The sequence below is a fragment of the Mus pahari genome, chromosome 1, assembly GCF_900095145.1.
Source record: "Mus pahari chromosome 1, PAHARI_EIJ_v1.1, whole genome shotgun sequence".
NCBI lineage: Eukaryota > Metazoa > Chordata > Mammalia > Rodentia > Muridae > Mus > Mus pahari.
Genome location: NC_034590.1, coordinates 155,180,340 through 155,190,131, shown reverse-complemented (window position 1 = coordinate 155,190,131; position 9,792 = coordinate 155,180,340). Strand labels below are relative to the sequence as shown.

Here is a 9,792-nt window from a genome sequence, read left to right as displayed (position 1 = left end):
CTACAGCTGGATCTTATGGAGAGATTTTCTTAATAGTGGCTTCCTCCTTTCCAGTGACTCTAGCTGTATCAAGCTGGCATTGACCTAGCAATCAAAGGTAGTTTGCTGGGGGATTCTGAGAAAGATTTTCCTCACTGATCCAAGTGTTGTCTATAGCTATAGCTCAAAGAACTCTTACAACAAAAGACCCAACCTACTTTTTAAAGGGTTGGACAGGTAGTTCTCCAAAGGAATTAGGCAGACAGAAGGGAATGTATGAGAAGATATGCGGTATCATTAATCATTAGGGATATTCAAATGGATACTATAGTAAGGAGGCTGCTTCAGCAGGAGTTCCAGGACATCCAGGGCTGTACAGAGAAACCCTGTCTCAAAAAAAAAAAAAAAAAAAAGGTAGCTAGCCTGTCCTAAATATCTGTCCTGGTTGCTTTAGTTGATTGATATCAACTAGAGAGATGGCTTAGCAGGTAAAAACATTTGCCACCAAACCTCGATAACCTAAATTTGATCATCAGAACCCATACCATAGGAGGAGAGAACCAACTCTTGCAAGCTGTCCTCTCACCTACCCACGCGTGCGCGCGCGCACACATACACACACACCACACGCATGCATACACACATGCACACACACATGCATGCACACACATGCATACACACACATGCATGCATGCATACACACACGCACACATACACACATGCACACACACATGCATACACATACGTACACATATATACACACACATGCATACACACATGCACACATATACACATGCGCACACACATGCATACACATACGTACACATATATACACACACATGCATACACACACACGCACATGCCATGCATGCATACACACACATGCATACACACACATATACACATTCACATGCATGCATGCATACACACACGCACACATACCCACACACACCACACACACATGCATGCACACATGCACACACATATATACCTACACACATACACACATTCCTAACATGCACACATACTCATGTACACAGTCACAAAACTAAATAAATGAATGTAATTTTAAAAAGTATGTATCAGAGGAAAGATGAGCAAAACCATCTCAAGCAAATGGAACACCTCCTAACCCTGCAGATCTCGGCAATGAGAGGATGTAAGGAGAATAAGGAATAAGTCAATGGCAAGGGAAAGGGTTGGTAACTGCTAATTTTCTGGCTTTACCTTATTTCCCAAGGCTTTGATTTTGTCAGGAGAGGCAAGGAACACTAGCATCTAAGCCTTCAAGGCTGGACAGCATCAGGGCTGGACAGCATCAGGGCTGGACAGCATCAGGGCTGGACAGCATCAGGGCTGGATAGTAGACCCTGGGTACCTGCTCCCTCGGATGCTCAGTACCAAGAACACATTTCATGTTTGCATTTCAAAGATGCACTTAGGGAAGGAACCCTTATAACTCATCAAAATTAAGTGTTGACATTAAAATTCATTTCTATCAAATTTTCCTCAATCTTGGAATAACTGTTTATGCTTACTAGGCGTTTTATTTTTTATTTTTGTTTTGGCTATATTTGACATGACCACTTACCTTCTTATATACAGAAGCTATGATGGTTGTCCGTACATTCATCCCCAACACAAAACAAAATTGAAAATAACACTGAAGGGCCAAAGACTGGATGAGAGTCACAGCAAACATTAGGATTGCATAGATATATCCAACCCATGGATACGAGTCAGGGTCTTTCACGAAGCTAATGAGAAATCTGCAGGAACAAAAGCGGATTAAGTGATACTCAGTAGGTCCCCGAGGACTCCTCTTCCTCCTCTGCACAGCCAAAGCCTCACACTTGCTTTATTGGTGACAAAACAACCAGAATTGCCCCAGGCACACACTAAAGTCAGCCCCAAAGGGGAAAGCTCAATTAAGAAACTGCCTACGTAAGATCAGGCTGTAGGCAAGGCTATATGGAATTTTTCTTAATTAGTGACTTTTGGGTGAGGACCCAGCTAATTGTGATGGGAGCCATCCCTCTGCTGGTGGTCCTGTAGGAAAGCAGGCTCAAGGAGCCATAAGGAACAAGCCAAGAAGCAGCAGCCACCCATGGCCTCTGCATCAGCTGTCTGCCCCAAGGCTCCTCCCTGTTTGAGTCCCTGCTTTGACTTCTTTCAAAGATGGACTACAACATGGAAGTGTAAGCCAAATAAACCCTTTCCTCCCCAACTTGCTTTTGATCATGATGCTTCATCAAAGTAATGGTCACCCTAAGACATGTAATCTTAGTATTCAGGTGCTAAGGAAGGAGAACCAAGAGTTTAATGTCAGCTAGCCTGGGTTACATAGAGAGACTGAAAAAAAAAAGTATCTTTAGAGAAATTCACACACACACACCACATACACAAACTCCACACACATATACACATACATCACACACACACACACACCACTGTGATGTTTCAGCTCTGTCATAGGGAGTAGCATGAATCAATACATTTTCAGACAATGCAAGCCCATACCTGTACAAGGTAAAGGGCTCTCCAGCCGGCTGTTCACTCCACACAGTGGCAAATTGCAAAGCCTTGTCATGAGCACCCTACACACTAGAGATGAGGTTAGTCACTCTGTCCTGAGGCTTGCCACCTCTCGGGTGTGGCTCAGGTCCACTAGTTCATTTTAATAACAAAGAGGTCTAAGAGTGTATGGCCTCCTCTAAGGAGAGAGGCTCACAGAAAAGAGAGGCAAAAGTGCTATCTTAGATCAGCAAGACTGCCCTGTGCCTTTCCTGTGCGCAAAGCAGGGAAGTGGAAGAAAAGTCCGGACGTTTCTCAAAACTAGGAACTCAACGAACGCTCTTGCCTACACATACAAAGGAAGGGGGAGGCAGCAAGTCCTGCATACTCACTTCAGCAGCTGAGGATTCAGAAACACAAAAATATCATGTGCTAATTTCAGAATAATCGACTTCAGGATCACCCCATAGAAGGTTTTGAAGAGAGCCTTGACCAACCAGGATTTGGGAAAGTCTTTGGTGGCCTCAGACTTCTTTTTCTTCTTTTTAGTTTCTTCCTAGGTACAAAACCAAAAACGACCATGTTCACAGACTTGTGCATTACAGGACTGGTTAAGACTGTGTGCTCGGAATGGCTCCAGGCTTCAGCAGGGCTTACAAGCAGGTTACCCTCTCTGTATAGCTGTAATTGTCTCTTCATCGCCTGCCCACCCCCAGCACCCCCCACTTCTCTTATAATCTCCAACTTATAATCTCTTTCGGGCTGCGAAAGCAGACAACTAAACTAGAGAGACAACATCATAAAGATGCGCGTGGACAGACAACTGGGATTTCAGTTCTCAGGAGGCTCAGGTGGATTGTGACTTTGGGGCCAGCCTGAGCTACACAGTGAGCTCAAAGCCAGCTGTAACTACACTAAAAAAAAGACTGTTTTAAAAATCCGAGGTCTGGAGTTGTAGCTCAGTATGTAACAAGGCCCCAGACAGTAGCATAACTGACTCCGTGGTGGACGTACCACAAAATCCAGCTCAGAGACAGTACTGACTGCCAAACAGAAAGACCCAGCCCATGCAGACTAACAACCGTCTAGCTGCTGGCTGGCTAATAAAGGCCTTCCATTGGCTTAAACCCATGTCTGAGCAGCCTTCTCTGGTGACGACCTCACAAGTAACACGGGACGAGGTCCTGTGTATGGGGGTGTTCGGACAGTGAAGGAATCTGCTGGGAATCTGCTGATCAGTATCTTGGATGCTCAGGAGACTTTTCTGTTGCTCTTTTATGGGGTTATTGGAGCATGTTGTAATTTGAATTCTATTCTTCAAAAAAGGTCTGATGAAGTCTGTGGAGGTTCTTCTTTTTTGTTTGTTTGGTTGGTTTTTCGAGACAGGGTTTCTCTGTGTAAGTAACAGCCCTGGCTGTCCTGGAACTCGCTTTGCAGACAAGGCTGGCCTCGAACTCCTGAGTGCTGAGATTAAAGGCGTGTGCCTCTATACCTGGTTTGTGGTGGCTGTTCTTGGTTGCCAACTTGACTACATCTGGGATTAACTAAAACCCAAAACTGGCTGAGCACACCTATGAGGGATGTTTTTTCTTAATTGGATCATTAGAAGTGGGTCTTCCCACCTCTAATCTGTATCTTTGAGGTGAAAAGGCACCTTTAATCCAGATCTTTTGGAGTGGGAAGACCTACTTCTAATCTTGGCCACAGTTTCTGAGGAAACCTGGAGAAATGACATGGAAGAGAGAAGGGCTTTCTCTTTGCCTGCTTCTTCTCACACTCAATATAAAGTCCATTTCTTCCTTGTGGACTGAACAGTTACTGGATTCTTGGAACTTCCATACATAGGCAGTCATTGTTGGACTAGCTGGACCTCAGCATGTAAATCATTCTAATAAATCCTCTTTCTATATATTTATATATATAGAGAGATTTATGCTATAAGATCCGTTACTCTAGACATCCCTGACTAATACAAAGTCCCAACTCACAGTATCTTGAGTGTGCCCCCTTTGAACTTGGATCAGTGTGAGTGTAAGCAAACTGGTCTTTAAGATAGTCTATAGTCCAGCATGACTGGTGCCCTTGGAAGAGTTGGGATAGGGATAAGGTAGCTTTGGGACAACTGAGGCACAGAATGGACTGTGCACCTACAAGCCAAGGGATACCTAGGGTTTCTGGCATAGAACAGAAGCAGGAAAGGCAGAACTCATTCTTTCCTCCATGTTTCAGGGGGAAATGATCCTGCCTATAACCTGATCTCAGATTTCTAGCTTCCAGGCCTCTGGGATGGGGGCATCTTCCCTTTCCTCTTCCCGTGCCCACACCGCCCCCATCCTCTTTCTCTGTGTTTGTGGTGTGAGCAATCAAACCCAGGCTCATCAACCTGTGAAGCAGGCTCTCTCTTGCCCTCCCATCTCTCCCCTGCCCATCCAGGCCGTTTCCCTCTCTCTCTCTCTCCCTCTCCCCCCTCCCTCCGTCCCCCCTCTCTCTGTCCCTCTCTTTCTCTCTCCCTCCCCCCTCTCTCTCCCTCTCTCTCTCTCTCTCCCTCCTCTCTCTCTCTCCCTCTCTCTCCCTCTCTCTCTCTCCCTCTCTCCCTCTCCCCCCCTCCCTCTCTCGCTATGGGTCTCACGGTGCTGCCCAGACTGCTCTCAATCTTAAGATCCTCCTGCCTGGGCTCCCTGAGGAGTCACTGTGCCATGCTTGCTTTGCTTTCTCGTTAGTATTGATCACCCTCGGCATATGCATCGCTTGTTCCTCTTTTCCTAAGTTCTCTATAGATGAGCTCCCTCTCAGGCTTGTTCCCTGTACCCATTACCCAAAGAGACACACGTCTGCGCTCAGTGAATATGTCTGAGTAAGGGGATTAACGCATTAGCTACTAATGCTGACTTCCAATCCAAAGCTGTTTCTAGAAATGAGTGTGTGCGTGTGTGCCGGTGCATGCACACACGTGTGTGCGCACATGCCTGTGGGGAGAAAGAGAGGGTGTTTGTGTGTAGGAGTGATGGTTACAGGTATGCCCAAGTGTGAACATGGATGTCAGACCAACCATCCTGTGTTAGCTTTGGCCTTCTTACCTTGTCTGAGATAGGCGTCTCCTCTGCTGCAGCAATCTGCCTTAGTGACCTAAGAGCTTCTGCGTATTGTCCTGTCTCTAGTTCCCATTCCCTGTAGGTACACTAGAGTTACAGATATTTGTTCTACTGTGTCTAGCTTTTATCTAGGTATTCAAACTCAGGTCACCGGATTCATTTGGTAAGTGCTTTTGCCCACTGAGCCATCTTACTAGCCCTACTAATGCTGTTATTATTACTGCTACTGCTACTGCTACTACTATTTTACACCATGAAAAAATTCAAATGTATTCCATAGGAGAAGCAACAGTATACAATACACACATGCATCCACCACTCAGGCATTATTAGAACTGTGTATATCATTAATGTAAAGTGCAGTGCAAAGCACACAGAAGAGTATGGAAAGCTGAAAGAAGTCAGACCCGGCACTGCTCCTTGCCTGAGACACACAGGGCACTCACACAGACACTTGGGTCACAGTTACCAGGACAAGGACATCTTGGCTCTGACTCTGCTTCTTGGTCAATCCGTGTGGCATGCCCTCAGGGCTCTGCTGGGACTTCTTCAGCCGCCTCTGAAGAGCCTGCCTGGCTTTCTGCAGGTCCTTTGTCACAATCGTCTCAAACTTGCTGATGAGTGACTTGGCTTTAAGCTTTTCTTCAACATCCCACACATCTTCTAGTGTCAACGGATGCTTGTAACCTTTCAGAACAGTGCTGGAACAAGAATGGCCCACAGGCTGAGCCCCTCTGTGCTATGTCAGTCTGCTTCTATCAGAACCTAGCCTCCAGACCCGAGACAGAGAGGTGAAGGTTTGGACTTCTCTACTGTCCCACTATCGACAGCTCCTGGCCCTTTATTGGACAGAAATGTGGGGGAGAGCACAGAGACAACAGAATGTGCTAGAAGACAACATGGAGACGAGACGGGGAGAGGTTCTACTGAATCAAAAGTCAAAGGCATCATCTCCTCCTGCTCTTGCTCCGTCCCCTTCAAGAACTAACCACCTCTCCACACTCCGGCATGCCCTTGAGGGAACTCCATGATGCCCTTGGGAAGTGGCATGACCTCACCACTGACCTCACACAATGTCTCTAGATTGGGGCTGGAGAACATGAATGCAACACTAGCTGCATCTTTATTTGTAACAATTCATAACTGAGATCCAGCCTTTTCTCCTAATATGAGCATAACATGGTGTCTTTGTTACCAGGAAGAACCATAGATGTCTTCACAGCTAACTTACACTAATTGCTGCTTCCAAATTATGGTTCTTATAAGATAGACATTTAAGATATCCTTGTCATTAGATATTTAAATTTAATGAGTTGATTTTAAAGTACGCGCATTGCTATGTCACAGATTTGCTTTGTTTTAACTTTAAATTGTGTGTGTGTGTGTGTGTGTGTGTGTGTGTGTGTGTGTGTATGAGAGTGTGTGTTCATGTGTGCAGGTGCCTGTATAGAGTGGAGGCCTGAGGTCCCACTGGAGCTGGGGTTACCAGGAGGAAGTGAGCCTCTTGATGTGAGTTCTGGGAACTGAATTCAGATCCTCTGAAAGAAGAACAAGAGTCCTAGGTGTTGAGCTACCTCTCCAGCCCCACAAACTTGCCCTTTAGATACTCTGGCCACGTTTATAGTCTGTGTCCAATATATCTAAAACACTCATGGGCCTCACCAGCCTGACAGAGAGTCCACAAACTACAAAGATTCCTGTTGTAGACCCTCTGGTAGCCCAGGCTGAACATCTCCCTTTCTCTCGTCCTGTTCCACACTGCCTGCCTCCAGGTGCGCTCTTCCCTGTCTTGCTGTCTCTCCTTCTGTTTCTCCCATGGAACTCTCAGGCTATGAGAAACGATCACCTTCCCGTTTCTCCTCCTCATTCGAATCAGTCCAACCAAGGGGCGGAATTGAACTGACCTACACATTTTAACACTCTCAGAATCTAAATGGAAGAGAAATGGAGGCCACAGCAGGCATTTTTATAAATTGAGCTTTTTTTTTCATTGTCAAAGAAGTTAGCATATAAGGATATAAGAACCCTATAATCCAGGCATTTCTTACCTATCATACCAACTAAACGTAATGCTACTCAGAAATGAAGCTGTAGCTGATGGGGCCTGAAAAATAAAATCATCAAAAAGTGAGTCAGTTGGAAATAAGAACTTTGTAGGGCTCTAAAATCAGACACTGACTTCCTAGACCTGGCTTCAGAAACTAGCTATTTTTCAGGTGCTGATTGGTCAGTGCGCTTACCGGGAGACGCTAACAACCAGATATTCTGGCATAGATTTGTGAGTTAGCAGCTTGTGCAGAACATTTACAGGTGAATGTGAAAGTCAGTATTCCTATATACTTAGCATTGTTTAAATATAAAACATTATATACTACAGGTGGAGTATCCCTTATCTACAATTTGGGACCAAAAATGTCTCTGATTTTGAAGTTTTTCCAAATTACAATATTAATATTATACAGCCTTGTTGAAAGTTTTCAAATTTGGGGAATTTTGGACATTAGAGTTTTGGGTCAGTGACATTCAATCTATACTGGCTCATCCCTGGCTCAGGAGACCTCCATGAAACCCACACATCCCCAAGTTACTTATGCTCGTGCATCCTCCAGTTAAATAATATAAGAAACGAATGGATATAGAGTCTCACATGTGTTGAGTCACTTGATTCTGAAAAGGCTGAAAGGATCAAAATGACAATCTGGAAACCATAGGAGACGAAGAACAGGCAGGAATAGGCCATGTTGGACTTGCTATCCTGTGGATTCAAGGCAAACAAACAAACAAACAAACAAACAAACAAAATGGAGTCTTTTATCACAATCTGGTTTATCACTAAGCCCTCTGGCACGACACTATCCCCAAACTCAGACTGTTTGAGGCCATGCTCGCTGACCTCGATTGGCTACCAGAGGGTCTAGAACAAGCACCTTTGTAGGTGAGGAGTCTCCCTTTCCCCCTTACCTTCAGGAGTGCTCGTATCAGAGTCTGAAACTGGAATATACCGCATAATAGAGAGAGAATCCAGAACATGGACAGGAACCAAGAGTTCTTCTGTATACACCATTGCCTGCTGTGTTGGATCACCAACACCAGGAGCTGGAGGAAAATGTACAACCCCGAAGAGCAGTGTCACCACCAAGGACCGGGAAGATGGCTGTCAGAGAACATGGGGACATGGGAGTGGGGGGAGGAGCCGAGAGAGGGGATCGTAGAAGCTAATTTAGCCAGGCAGTGAATACATGAATGTCAATTTTACATGTCTCCCCTGACTCTATGGAACCCTCTCTTCTGGCGTTTCATCTCTACACTTAGGTGCAGAGTTAGCAAGAAAGCAGAGCGTTGCTGCTGACTTGAAGTGGGGCTATTCTGAGAGTTATGAAAACCTTTTCAGGACAGAAGGAAATTACCAACAGGCAGTGGTTGGTCTGAGGAGGAAGAGACTGATGCATAGGTACCGGGTGACTATATCTTAATTCTATAATATTGATCTAAGGAACTCATTTTTTTAAAAAGATTTATTTATTTTATTTATATGAGTACACTGTCATTGTCTTCAGACACACCAGAAGAGGGCATCGGATCCCCATTACAGATGGTTGTGAGCCACCATGTGGTTGCCGGGAATTGAACTCAGGACCTCTGGAAGAGCAGTCAGCGCTCTTAACTGCTGAGCCATCTCTCCAGCCCAGGAACTGATTTTTTAAAACCACAAACCTTGCCTTATATCATTTCACTCAAAGATATTGGTTCCTCTAACCACTGTCCTGGAGGGAAAAAAGCTATGACTTGTAGCAATTGTCAACTGTTTTTGTGTCCACACAATGCTGCTGTGGAAAGCTTCAATTTCCAATAGAATGTCATTGAATAAAGAGTTGGGAAAAGTCAACCTAGTTGGCCCTGTGTTAGCTAGCTCCAGGACACCTCTGTCTGGGCAGTGGCAACAGACCTGGAAGAGTGTCAGCCTGTGTTACAGAATGTAGGCACAGCCAGGGGAGTTCAAGGTTGTATTGAACGAACACACACAAACATCAAAGGCTCTAATTTTTGTGAAAGATTATAAATCCAGACAATTCTGTGTCAGCTCACTTGCTTAATATGACAGCAGCTATTCAATAGTTTAAAAAAAAATACTTTATGTTCCTCTCCCCAAATAAAGGATCCCTGTAGGAGAGATATAGCTGCTGCTGCTGCTGCTGCTGCTGCTGCT

At 45.0% G+C, this 9,792-nt stretch overlaps 1 protein-coding gene across 1 annotated transcript in view; it reads right to left on the bottom strand.

Annotated features, from left to right (window-relative positions):
- Abcc2 (ATP binding cassette subfamily C member 2) overlaps positions 1-9,792 on the bottom strand; it is a 56,687-nt gene that overhangs the window by 35,569 nt on the left and 11,326 nt on the right. Inside the window, exons 4-9 of the mRNA XM_021205166.2 lie at positions 8,547-8,681; positions 8,233-8,340; positions 7,634-7,689; positions 6,055-6,286; positions 2,886-3,049; positions 1,571-1,748 (exon numbers count right to left, since the gene is read on the bottom strand). Coding sequence (XP_021060825.1) covers positions 1,571-1,748; positions 2,886-3,049; positions 6,055-6,286; positions 7,634-7,689; positions 8,233-8,340; positions 8,547-8,681 — 873 coding nt within the window. The remainder of the gene's footprint in view (positions 1-1,570; positions 1,749-2,885; positions 3,050-6,054; positions 6,287-7,633; positions 7,690-8,232; positions 8,341-8,546; positions 8,682-9,792) is intronic.